This window comes from Chiroxiphia lanceolata, chromosome 6 (assembly GCF_009829145.1).
Source record: "Chiroxiphia lanceolata isolate bChiLan1 chromosome 6, bChiLan1.pri, whole genome shotgun sequence".
Taxonomy (NCBI): domain Eukaryota; kingdom Metazoa; phylum Chordata; class Aves; order Passeriformes; family Pipridae; genus Chiroxiphia; species Chiroxiphia lanceolata.
The window spans coordinates 4,320,234-4,333,300 of record NC_045642.1 but is presented as its reverse complement, the minus strand read 5'-3'; the positions used below and the strand labels follow the sequence as shown (position 1 = coordinate 4,333,300).

The 13,067-nt window shown below is 36.2% G+C and overlaps 1 protein-coding gene across 4 annotated transcripts in view; it reads left to right on the top strand.

Annotated features, from left to right (window-relative positions):
- The window catches only part of ZDHHC13 (zinc finger DHHC-type palmitoyltransferase 13), a 17,087-nt gene extending 4,020 nt beyond the window's left edge, over window positions 1–13,067 (top strand). For 3 of the 4 annotated variants that reach the window (XM_032690147.1, XM_032690146.1, XM_032690145.1), the window contains exons 6-17: window positions 522–586; window positions 1,164–1,326; window positions 2,111–2,236; window positions 2,591–2,724; window positions 3,507–3,607; window positions 5,978–6,102; window positions 6,805–6,867; window positions 7,250–7,343; window positions 8,735–8,818; window positions 10,194–10,351; window positions 11,687–11,784; window positions 12,469–13,067. In XM_032690147.1, the coding sequence (XP_032546038.1) occupies window positions 522–586; window positions 1,164–1,326; window positions 2,111–2,236; window positions 2,591–2,724; window positions 3,507–3,607; window positions 5,978–6,102; window positions 6,805–6,867; window positions 7,250–7,343; window positions 8,735–8,818; window positions 10,194–10,351; window positions 11,687–11,784; window positions 12,469–12,604 (1,347 nt within the window). In that variant the 3' untranslated portion in view covers window positions 12,605–13,067. Of the gene's footprint in view, window positions 1–521; window positions 587–1,163; window positions 1,327–2,110; window positions 2,237–2,590; window positions 2,725–3,506; window positions 3,608–5,977; window positions 6,103–6,804; window positions 6,868–7,249; window positions 7,344–8,549; window positions 8,611–8,734; window positions 8,819–10,193; window positions 10,352–11,686; window positions 11,785–12,468 lie in introns of all 4 variants that reach the window. The other variant, XR_004357498.1, reaches the window with a different exon arrangement.

Here is a 13,067-nt window from a genome sequence, read left to right as displayed (position 1 = left end):
TGTTAATTCACCTATCTTCAGCTGAAAAAATCCAAGTATTTAATAATTTCTTTTGAGTAAATCTGTTCTAATGTAGTGATAGGTGGAAGCAGGGAATAAGGAAACCTTCATTGTTAAGAAGGAAGAAAATTAGGTAATACAAGTGAAGTGCTTATGTTTTGAGATACGTAATCAACCAATCCTTTCTTGTTTTAATAAACCTGTTTTATGTACTTGGACATTCTGTTATGTATTCTGTTTACACAAGGAAGATGGTTAACATGATTCACTTGAAAATATCCTTTGTGGAGACTCTCCCTTAAAAGTGTCCTTAGTGGAAACTCAGAATATTCTGGAAGGAACGACATGCAAGACTTGCAGAGGGAAGAAAAATGTTTAAAGAAGTGTTGGCTTCTTGGCTGACGTAATTTGGTTTCTTTCCATTTTCTTTTCATTCGTGAAGCTAAACCAGTTGTATAGCTCCAAATCTGACCACCTCACTGTTTCCTGAAACTTGCTTGTTGTTTTTTTTTTATTCTTAGAACATAGACACAACAGACTTCAATGGACAAACACCTTTAATGTTAACAGCACAAAAAGCCATTGGGTAAGTAGTGAATAACTGAGAAGGGTCTATTTTATTGTACCCAAGAAGCAGTGAGGTGAATTTTTTCTTACGATTTTTTTTTTTTCAACTGACATTCCTTTCACTTTCATTTGTACTAAAATATCCAGTATTTCAGAGATCAGGAGTTAGGAAGTAGCTCGTTGGATATAGCAAAGTCAAAAGAATTTCCGGAAGAAGTTTAGGTTTGTGGCTGAATCATCTGCAGCCGTATTGTGCTTTCCCCAAAATGAAAATAAATGGAAGCAGACACAGTGAAATGCATTTAGAACAAATTAAATGTGGAGATACAAGTTTACACATGGTGTTGTAGAAGATACAATCTGTGTTATAGACCTCATATTTGTTAAAACGGTGAAATTACATAATCTGGAGAAAAACCTTCAAGGTGGGTCCTGAATTCTAAACTTGGATCTCTTGTTGATGAACTTGTTCTGAGACGAGGTGTTGCATATCTCCTGTTGTTTCACTGATTTTTTTTTTATAGGGCGTTCAAAAGTTTCATTTCCAACTTAGATTCTCTTCTGTTCGTTAACTGTTATACTTTATTTTCATCTAGACTGGAACCCACGAGGTTTCTCTTAAAGTTTAACCCCTCTCTCAATGCTGTAGACAATGTTCAAAAGAATACTGCACTGCATTGGGCAATATCATCAGGAAATATCAGTGCAGTGGATCTGTTGCTGGAAGCTGGTGCCAGCCTCGACATAAAAAATGTCAAGGTATGATTTCTTTCATGATATTTCATCCTGTGTGGCATAAATGTGTAAAATAAATGTAAAGAAAAATCTGAGCCCTCTTCACGTTGGATGTCAATTGCAATAGGAGTTGACTAAGAGCAGATGTTCTTAGACTTTACAGAAAGGACTTAGCGCCTTCCTTGAGGTGTGACTCAAAGAATGCAGAGGTTCTTTGCAACATTTGTTTAATAAACAGCCAAGCCTTGTGTTCCCTCAACATCGTTTCATTTTCTTGGGGGTTTGTTTCGTTTCTTTGTTTCTTGATTTGGCTGCTTTCTACTTCAGAACGTTGTCATGGAGACTAATGACCTTGGGCAGATTTTAAAAAGTAACAGTTCCTTAGTGTCCAGTCGGACTCACAAAGACTTCAAAATACATGTGAAAGCTAGAGTTTGGCAATGCCTGGGTTGGTCACATATGAAAGTCTTCCTCTTAATATTTGTAAAAACTGATAGTGGGAAGTATAAATGTTGAAAGTATCAATTCTCATGACTATAAATATGTTACTGGAGGCAGTCCAGCAGATAACTCAAATGGGTGCAATCTGTTTGCCAGTGTCAGTTTTCAGAACTGCAAAGCACTGAATTAAGCATATTAAAACCCTGAGTTTAGCTTGCTTTGCCTTAAAGAATAAGGGGAGGAGGTGGGGCTGGGAAGTAACTGCCCAGTTATTCTTGTTTTAACTATATTAATTTCTTGCTTCTGTTAAAAAGGAAAGTATTTATGTGTTAAGTGCATAAATAAATAACTTCTTCTGTTGTTAAAGGGAGAGACACCACTTGACCTTGCTTATCAAAGTCAGAATCACTTCATGGTTTATATGATGAAAGAGGAAGAAAGAATGAGAAGCAGGAAAAATAACAGGTTGCTGAAAATAGTCGAGAAATATGAGGTAATTTCCCAAGTGATAACTAATGGAAATAAAACTACAGCATGCTGTGTTTAGAGTGATATGCAAATTAACTCTATTCTAACAAGCAACTTCTGAGATTTCTGAAATTGGATGCACAAAAAATATTCTTTAAAAGCACATAACAGTGTTTCGAGTGGGTTTTTTTTGTGTCATTCCTCCTCCCCTGCTTTTGATGTGTTGATGTGTCACCTTGTCTTCTCTCTCTTGAGTCTTTCAGCATCTGTTATTACATGAAGTGAATACTTTTAAGTAAGTCCTGATTGAATACTTTAACAATAATACAATAACAATAAAACAATAACTTGAATATTTTCACAATAATAATTTTAACAGCTCTTCCTGATGTTGGCATCTTCCTTGACATTCATGTGGACCATAGGATACGTCGTGAACTTAAGTTCTGATTCTTGGCTTTTGAAAGGATGTTTGCTTCTCTGCCTGCTATTTGGGATGACACTGTTTGTCAGGTTTGTGGCTTTTTTCTCTCTGTATGTGTATTTAATTGTCAGAGACATGATATATTTTCAAAGTTTAGTTTCACATAGCTTAGAAGATACGTCCCGAAAAATGGTTGCAGAGTGTGTGAAGAATTTAAATATATGTACTTTTTAGAATGAATGACCATAGAAATTGAATGTCTTTAGGTGTACACAATAGTAGTTTCCTGTCACGGAAAGATTAAAGAGACCCCAAGCAGTCTGTTAGCTAATTTTAATGTTAAAGAGTGTTATTGATGGTTTGCATCTGGCAAATAGAGATATCTATTCACAGTGCTCAGAAATGTGTTTTATCACAACCTTTTCCTGCTATATTTTGGCAGAGAATAGGTTTCAGTGAGCCATTCCCTCTCCTTCTGCCTCCACAGAGCTCCCAGTGTTATCCTGAACTGATTTGTACTTTTCCTGCTTTCTCCAACAGTTCCTGCAACAGTCAGTATTCACTGATGTGGCAAAGCTATCTGTGTGCAAATAGACAGAGACTGTACTTCTCACCCAGTGCTACAACACTTCTCATATATAATATTAGGCTGAAAAAGAGCACTTATCAGGTCTATTTTTGCGTTGATAACCCCCTGTCCGTCTGGATAAAGAATCCTTTCAAGTGACAGTTCTTGATTGCTTTGAGAGACTTGAAATATACCATGTGTGTGAAGTTTTTACAATAACAAACCAGATGATTTATATTCTATGGACTTGTGTTTTAAATATATTTTGAAAAATATTATTTTTTTATTTTAATATTCTTTCAGGCAATTCGTGGGGCTCAAGAATCTAAGGTATCTTCCCACAGCATTTCTGCTAAGTTCAGTTTTTTGGATGTCCATGACCTGGTTTTTCTGGTTCCTGCCCGATATCCTTTATACTGAGGAAATGCAATAGAACTGTCCCTATAGTTCCTTGTAAATCTAAACCTGGTCATGCAAACTAATGAGCAGTTCCAGATAATTCCACATGACTGTTAATGTCTGATAAGATCGGTTTACTTCCATTGGAGAGGGGCAAAGTAACTTTGACTTTAAATTAAAGTTATATATGGACTAAGAATGTGTACCTTCTTTTGTCTTTAGCGGATTTTTGGTTTTTTATAATCTGAACTATTTCATATGTTATTGGAAAATCAAAATTAAGATGTCAGTTATAAATCCAGTTGTTTCTGTTAGCATCTCCATGTGACTTCTTAATCTTCCTCATTGAGCCTCTCATACAGAATGTATTTTGGCATGTGGTGTAACTGGATAACACATGCATTAATAATAATTTTAAAAGCTTCTGGTCTTTCTAAAATGACAAGGATTTGACAGTGGTGTTCATGCTTCTGCCTTTAAAAACAACGCCCTCCACACACACCCCCAAAAAGGATCAAATTTCTTTGTGTTCCTGTAAAATAGATCATCCAGTCTCCTGTTTGTCTTTATTCACTCTGAATCCTTAGTATACAGTGGATTAATTTCTACCTCTCATTTGCTTTCTCTGAAGAGGCTTTTCACTGTTGAGTACAAAAACATTTTAGTAGTTTGCACTCTTTTCAGTACCTTGCTCTTTTGTTACACAGGGGGCATGTACTTATTGGTAAAGTTTTGTGGGAAGGCATTTAGGAAGATACTTAGAACTGTAAATAATTTTGTACTAAACCAGCTATAATATATTGCTACACAGTTTTAATTAATTTTTAGTTCATCTTTTAAATGGCATTTTCTTTTGTACTGTTCCCAATTAAGATGTCCATAATAGAATTACCAGGATTAACTTCGATGAACTGATCAAGTATATTCCTACTGGGGATACACACATGGTCGTCTAAATGAAAATTGTGTTATTCAGTGCTGTGTTGTGAAGTTTTAAGGTTTTCTTGGTGTCATCTAAATTAAAAGGGGAAAAAAATAATTCCAGTGATAGGGATTTGAGTCAGGCACTTTGCTGAAGATAGTAAGCACAGCAGTGTCCTTGAAGGTCTAACCATAGCTTGGTGAGGTGGGTCAGTGGACAGTTTTCCATTTCACTATCCAACCCTTTTTCTCGTTAATGTGTTTTCCTTCTGAAACTGGTCACAGATCTGAGTATTATAAAAGTTTTCAGGATTTTAGTTACCTGTATTTGTCTATCAGACTGTTCCTCTGGACTGAATGAAAATCCAGCTCTTCTAATTAAGAATTTCAATTAGCTCCAAAAAACCAATAGCAATGCAAATAGACCAGCAGTATCCACAAGAAATGTGCCATCATTTGACTTCTGCAACTGCACCCTGCAATTGCATTGTAACAAGCAGCTGGTAATATATGGTGCCAGTATTTCATAATTTATCGTCTTGATTTTAATTAGGACTGTTTGCAGTGGTATTAGTTCATAAGACAAAGCAACCTGGAGGCTGCAGTGCTGGATTTTTAAGGGTTATTTACAATACAGTTTATAGAGTGACAGGGGTCACTGGAGATGCATTTCAGGCTTGCGCTCTCTGCCTGCTCCTTGGGAGCATCAGGGACTGTTCTTAGCAGCCCAAGCTCTCAAGCTGGGTGCATGAATTTAATTGGTAAGAAACCTGTCCCACTCCACATTCCCCTGTTGCTGTGTATAAAGACAGTTAATCTTGGCATGTTTTTCTCCCCCTTTTGCCTGATGGTTGTAGTCCGTAGTATAAAAGTTATGTTCCTAGTGTCCTTCAGAAGTATTTAGCAGTGTGTGCTTGGGTTTTTTTGAGTGACAAAAATAGTTTCAGGATGTCTTTATTACATTCTTCTGACTGAGTATATTCAACTGCTTTTGGCTGAAATGACCAGGAGAAGGTAAGACTGTTTGATGACTTAGGGGGGTGTGCAGCAGTCAAATCTCAAAGCTGCTGGAAGCTTTATAACTCTGCATGTCTGACTAGTTTTTTAAATAAAATAGAGAAACTTCGGAGGGAAAAAAGAAATCAAATTAATTTTGTATCTGTTGAACACTGAAAGGCAAAAGTCTGCACTCTGGTAGGGAGGATGACAGGGAGCCATATTGTGATTCAGATTTATACAGTTGTAAAAATCTTCTCCAGCACTCAAACTGGACAGGTACTCAACTTCTCTGATATGATGGCCTCTGAAGGACAGAGAAGATCCAGCTATAAGGGTGAAGATAATTTTTTCTTTTTTGCGTGTTTCTTGTAAAATAACATAAACTAATTTTAGAATATTTTGTTTGTTTGGCAAACAAAATGGTATAAGAATATATTCCTTAACCTGACAATTACATATAACAAATATAATTCTTGAAATCACTGTCATGTTCAGCATGATGGGTCTTCTTTATTATTTCTATAAAACTTGGAGTACTGATCCTGGATATATAAAGACTTCAGAAGAAGAAAGAAAAGAGGTAGGTGATTTTGGCAAATGGAAGGACTGTAACCTGGTGCAATATGTATGTACTTCTGGTTGATTTGTTTGGCATTATGTGCAGCTTTGGTAAACTTGAGAGCAGTGTGATATTCTTCCTTTAAGAGTTTTTAGCGAGAGAATTTATCCTCCTACTGCTTGTTTCCTTATCTTTGTCATCCTGCCACGATTTCCGTGCCTCTCTCTTTTTTCATTGAAGTCTGAGCTTGGCCAAACATCTTACAGACCTGATAATGTTATCTGTGATATAAATTCACATAGAACTTCACTTAAAAAATAGAAATTCTATATGGTTTCTGCTCCAGTTGTCTGTGGCTAAAAAGAGAGATGAGCATGGAGAACTGTAGGAGAGCAGTGTGAATAAGTCATACCTCTCCTCATCTCCCTGAAGTCTGGCTGACTGTATGAGAGTTGTCTTGTAAACACCATCTCACTTTAAAGAATATTTAATTCACATTATTAATTTTGGCAACATAGAGATACTTTTCTTGTAATCTTGTATTGGTGAAGCTGCATTAGTTTTTACTGGTTTGTGTTTTCTTGTGGACCTTTTTAAATAGGAAGTTCTGTCAGTGCTTGGCACTCAAAATACTTATAAACTGCAAAAGTCACAATGTAAAAAGCTTCACAGCACCTATGAAAATGTGATCCAAATGCAAGCCCAAAATACTTTGTCTTTCAGAACATTGTAGGTCTTGCAGAAGCAGGTTGCTTGGACTTCAGAACATTCTGTACATCGTGTCTTGTAAGTGGGCCTTTGGTATTTTTTTTCTTTGTGAACCTGCATTATACTCAATGCTGCTATAAAAAGTATTTTCCTCTCTGTTTGTCATTTGAATGTTACACGAGGGGGTTTTTCTACATTGTTTGGATTTCTTTATATGTTTTACAGTGACAAGAGATGATATGAGATGATTGGACTCTAATCTTAAAAAAAACACAACCAACTATTTCCATCTCTTTTTTTATGTAAAATTAAGATGTATGGCTCTCATCTATGTTCTGTTGTGAGGTCTGTTACACAGTAATTGTGCAAAATGTGCCCAACCTATAAGATGATGCTTTAAACTTTGAGCAAAACAGATGCTTCTGCTATGAGTGTATTCTTTTCCTTCATCCTCAACTAGGTAAGGAAGCCTTTGAGATCTGTGCATTGCCTTGCTTGCCAAGCATGTGTAGCCAGATATGATCAGCATTCTCTGTGGACTGGACAGTGCATAGGTGAGAGTGTGTGTTTTATCAAATTTGCAAATGCCACATATTTTAAAAGTTGCAGAAGTAATATTTATCTCCTTAAAGAGAGAGAGCTCACATGATACAAGAATATGCAGTTGATACTGAAGGGCTCTGGTAGGTGCCAGAGTGAAATTAGTTAGATGGAAGAGAGAAAGTCTATTAAAGGGATAGAGTAGTCACCCTAAGAGTAGAAACCACAAAGTCTGGAACTCTTTCTTTTGAGAGAAGAAGGAACAGGGGATATGATTGAGATGTTAAGAAAGAAAGAGAAAAAATATGAAGATGGTGGCTAAAGTGAATGCAGAACTCTTACTCAACAAGCACATCATGCTAAAACTAGTCCTGTCTTTACATGGCAGGCAATGAAATTTTGGAACTTGCTGCTGTAAGGGTTTGCAGATACAGACAGAGTCAGAAGGTTCAGAAAGGGGTTAGACTGACTTTTTGGACAATGTGTCCAAAAGTAGATACTAAAAGAACTAGACAAGTGTGCGCACGCTGACATTTTAAAGCAGTAGCTGTGGATGAGGAGAGTGAACTCCAGAAATTGGCCAGGCTTGGGTGTCCTCCCAACCTTCCATTGCCTCCTTCACTGTTAGAGACAGTTGTGAGAGGAGCAGCTGGACCCCTGAGATAACCCCGCAGGGCGTTGTTCGTGCTCTTGTGTTCTTTCCTCTTGCCCTCTTTCTTCCTTCCTGGCTCATTACTGGTGATGCTCAAGGTATTAAGGTCAGACCTTTTCATCTGTAACAATATATTTTTAGCTTTTTTTTTTTTTTTTTTTTTTTTTTTCCAGTAGCTTTTTTTTGTAATATTAAATCCTTGGAAATATTTGTATGGTGTTTGCTATTTACAAGGTGGTAGGACATCCTTCTGATACATTGTCTGGAGGCTCTGAGCAATATGATTGCAATTTAAATAAAGACATTTTTATATCTTCGTGTAACAGTTTCTCTGACAGAGGTCTGGGGTGATTTTGTGTATGTTTGCAATTTTGAAGCACATGAGGTCAAACAATCAAATTGAATAGCTTAGACTTTTCAGCAATATGAGACAATTTTACTGTGCGTGGGGGAGAGTTGTGGTTGCATAATTAATCCTCATCTAGCTAAAACAGCTGAAGGCATGCTCTGAAGAAGACACAAATCCTGGTTGACTTTATCAGAACTAATTCTATTATATAAATTGGAGTGGCGTACAGGAGAAAGTTGAGAGAGATCAGCCTTGTCAAACTCTCTTGTGGATGGCAGAGGTAATAACAAGAAATGGTTTTGACTTGCTTTTTATTCCTATTTAACTTCAGGGGAAGTGCAAATACTGCTGAATTTTGAATTGTCAAACTTTTTTTTTTATTTTTTTCCTTGCCTCAATTTCAGGTATTGGGAACCATTGTTATTACCTGTTGTTCCTGACTTTCCTAACAATGACAGGTGTCTGGCTGCTCTATGGAACTCTTCTGTGTATGTATCCATGAATTTATTTTACTTTACTTTTCAAGTACGTGTGTGTCTGGTCTTTATTTTTCAGCATTTTGTTTCCAGCAAGTGTAACTATACCTGCACAAGTGATGCCATATTTCAGCAGTGACCTTATTGTGTAAATAAGTGACAATACATCATGTCTGAGTCTTTGCTCAAATATCATAGTTCTTGCTCAACACAAACATAATAAGATACAACTCTAGTGGGATGTCCATTGGAAAATGAAATAGCAGGAAGAATTTTTGTTAGAGGTGAAATAGAGAAGCCATGTGGAGGAAGGTTACAGGTTCTAAGCTGGATGCCCTTTACTGTAATAGAAAATAAGTTTGTAAATACATTATTACAAAAGGTTTATTGATTTTGTTATTTGGAAATATCTATATTGAATACCTGCAAGCATTTCTTTTTGGTTTTAATGTAGTCATAACTTTGAAGAGAAGAGAACTGTATATCTCATTAACAGATCTGAACTGTTACTTTTAAAAATTAGGAAATTTCTTAGAGGGGAGAGGAGAAACATTACAATGTAATTCCTGAGGGTGAATTACCACAGCACTAACCTTTTAAATAAAAAAGCAGAGGAAGTTAATTTTATTTCATATTGCTTCACATTATGTTGATATGAGGCAATATTCAACAAAGAGTGCAATGAACCAGCCATGGCAGTGGAAGACACAGGTCGCTTGTGTGAACATGAGTTAGTGTTTCCTGTGTTTGGGTGGTGATCTTATGTATGAAAAAAGCATGTTATTTTCTCCATTTCCTGTATGTGAAGGAATGTGGGAAGAAAACCTCTTCATTGCTCTACTGATACAGAGAAGAAAAAAAAAGTTACTTTCCTTGTAGTTTGGGGGTTTTTCTAATACATTAAATATGTATGTGTTAGACTTAATTAGCTTGTAAGAAATTTGCAGGAATTGGACATCCCAGTTTACGTCTGTTTGATAGTGGTAGAATACTGCTTTCTTGGAATTGTCACCATCGAGTCTCCTTTTGTTGATGATGGTGTTTAAGAGAAATGATAAATTCTTGTCCTAAAAGTTACAAATAAGCACGAAGCAAAATTCCAGAAGTCTTGACAATGGGAGATTATGACACTTCAATATAATGTAAAAAGTGCTTAGGCAGTGCCTTGAATGTTCTTTCTGTGGATTATGAACTCAGAATGTAAAGATTATGCAGCCAGAATAACAAGCAGTCATGTATCTATGTGGGTGCTTTTAAGTGGGAATGGGATATATTAAACATGGTATTTCTAGAGCCCGTTGCTATGTAATATTCATTTCGTGCGAATAATCCTTGTTCAGTTCTTAAGGGCTTAAGAACATAATTAACTGGTTGTATATCTTCTCAGATTGGTCCAACCATTGTCCAACAAGTTACCACCAGGATGGAACATGGACATACTTCACACAGGTCATGTACTGCTCTCCCTGGGTTTCCTACATCTCTGCAGTTGCCTGTTTCCACACTGTTTGGGCCTCCTTGTGGCTCACTGTTCAGTTTTATCAGGTACTATTTTCCCTCAGTTTATGCTTAGAACTTTTCCCCGGATGATTTGCTCCCATGAAAACCTTGTGTCTGCTTTCCTTGACTGGCTTCTGTCACAGCAAGGAGCTTCTCTTAAATCTCAGGGCAGTACTTAAATGCACCCTGTTAAAAGCAGGATCACAGTCTGCAGATCATTCCTACAGCTGAGTTCTGGGTTTACTACTCATCAAAAATTCCAAACCTATAAAAAGTATTTAAAGAAAACAAATGTATTTGACAAATAGAACCAGTATTACTGCCCCAAAAATGACACAAAAGTTCAATAGCACAATTAGTCCTGAGTTTAAAATTCAGTGGCAGAGCTCGACAGTGTGTCATTAGACACATTGCAACAATAAAAGTACATAACCTGGATTTTATCTTGTTGAGGACTGTCAAATTTCTTGTTTATGTTTTTCTCAGAGAGAGCTTGGCTATGCAAAGAAAGAACAGCTGTCCTAAAACATCTGGGAAACAGCTCGTTTAGCAACTTTTAGGAAAGATGTCACTGAAATATGTGTTAAGCACACTGAGCTAAAGACTTGTCTTACATCTTGTTTAATAAAAAAAAAAAAAAAACAACTCCACAATTGAAATGTGTACTGCTAGATTCCTGCAGTATCCAAGTCACTGAGATATTGTGCTAGGGGAAAAAAACCAGGATCTAGGAAGGATGTTTACAGTTAACTACTGTGTTTCCTACACAGTCATTTCTAAATGTACTGCTTTGTGATATTTAGTGTGTCATTCGGTGAAGGACCCTTGCAGCCATTTATGAGGGTTTATGAGATTCGTGTTGATTAAAAAATTTAAAAATGGAATAGGTAAGGAAAAATGCAGAAAAGAAATCAAAGTTCATTGTTGAAACTCAGTGAAAGAAAACACAGAGTCAAGAAAAGGGAAAAGTTATTGTTGAATCTCTAATATGTACTTCTTTTTTGCTCAAGTATTTTGGCCTTTTTTCAGGGGATCTTTTTCTACTGTTTTGTGTGGTAGAATATAGACAAAATCTGAGGAGATTGGTGCCTAACTGTGATGGATCTTAGACTTCTGCAGACATGTGTAGAAGTGCAGTCTTTATAGACAGCCCAATTAAGCTTGCCTCGTCAGTGGAAGCATTCACGTTACAGCTTGCTGGGCTCTGTTTTAGCCTAAGTGACATTTAAAAACATACTTCTCAGTCATCAGTTGTAGCAGTAGTTACTTATTAGTTAGATATGGCCAACCTCCTTTCTCATTAGTATCTTTTTGCATCACCAGAATTTTGATTTGTGGTGTTCATGTTGTAACCATTACTTACATTTTCCTTTCACTAAGATTGCATTCTTGGGGCTGACCTCTCATGAAAGAATGAATCTCCTGATACAGAGAAAATCTTCTAAGCATCCTGTTTCACTCAGGAGAACTCCATACAAGTGGGTATTGATTAACAGAGTATTTTAAGTGATTTGCTTCACTGCTTCATAAATGCAAAAATATGATGTGCTGGTCATGCCTGTTAAGAGTTGTGCTAAGGGGAGGAAGTGGACCTTGTTTTCCTTACTGAGAACTTCCTTTTCTCTAGGAAATAAACAACCAGCACAAGACCTGTGGGTTTTTTTGTGCATGGCTGTGTGCACAGGAAAAAGATGTGCCAAAATCAGTCCATAGCACTAATCAGTAGACACTATTTTGGAGTGAGGGAGAGCTGTCCTTTAATTTGTTCATCAGTCTCTCTGTCTGTTGTGTAGGATCAGAAAGAGAACTAAGACATGAACTGGCCCCTTTACAACTTCTCTTGTAGTATTTAGAGAAATTGGTACCAAGGTTTCCCTGTTTCTTTGTTTCTTTATGTGTTAACAGATGGGATCTTACTAAGGACTAACTTTTAAATAGTTGAGTTCAACTTCATCTACTCTCATTTGTTAATGTAAAACAGGTTGTAAAAGTTCAGCAAAGGAATAATGCTCAATAGAGAACTGTTTAATTAAAAAACCCAACTCCACAATTTTGAAACTGACAAGTTTATATCTGAAGTAGTCTTGTGGTGAATGTGCAGTTTTGATGCTTGCAGTCTTCTTTTTTTTAGGTTTATTAATGCATATTTTTCTCCTTTTCAGTCTTGGATGCTTCCAGAATCTTGCAGACTTTTTTCAGTGCAGTTGCTTTGGTGTGTTCAAACCCAGCATAATTGACTGGACCAAGCAATACAATGTTTTTCATCTGGCAAAGGAGAAAAACGTTCATTCTGTGTAAAGTTTTGTTTAATTTCTAAAATGGTTGAGCTGAAAGCTAAATAAAACTGTATATTTTGTTAATTTTTCCAACTTCTTCTGAAGTTACTTGGTTTTATTATTGTTTCAAATGTTAAACTTTATCTTGCATAAGCTACAGCAGGTTTGTATATGGAGCAGTCATTGTGTGTCTGTGTGTATATGTAGTTTGAGCTGAAACTATTTAAAATTTTATGTGATGAGAGGACACTAAGAATATATTTTTTAAAAGTAAGTTTTTAGGGCAGAATTTCAAAACCACATTGGTACCCTCTGCTTTATCCTTGCAGATAATAAGACAATTACATTTGAAAATTAATGTTCATATTTTAAAACTTCATGTTATGGTTATATTGTAATTTTGTTTCTTATGCTGTGAAAACCTCCATTAAGTCTTTGTATTTGAAAGGTTTGCATGTAATAAAATAGAGCTTTCATACTTCTAA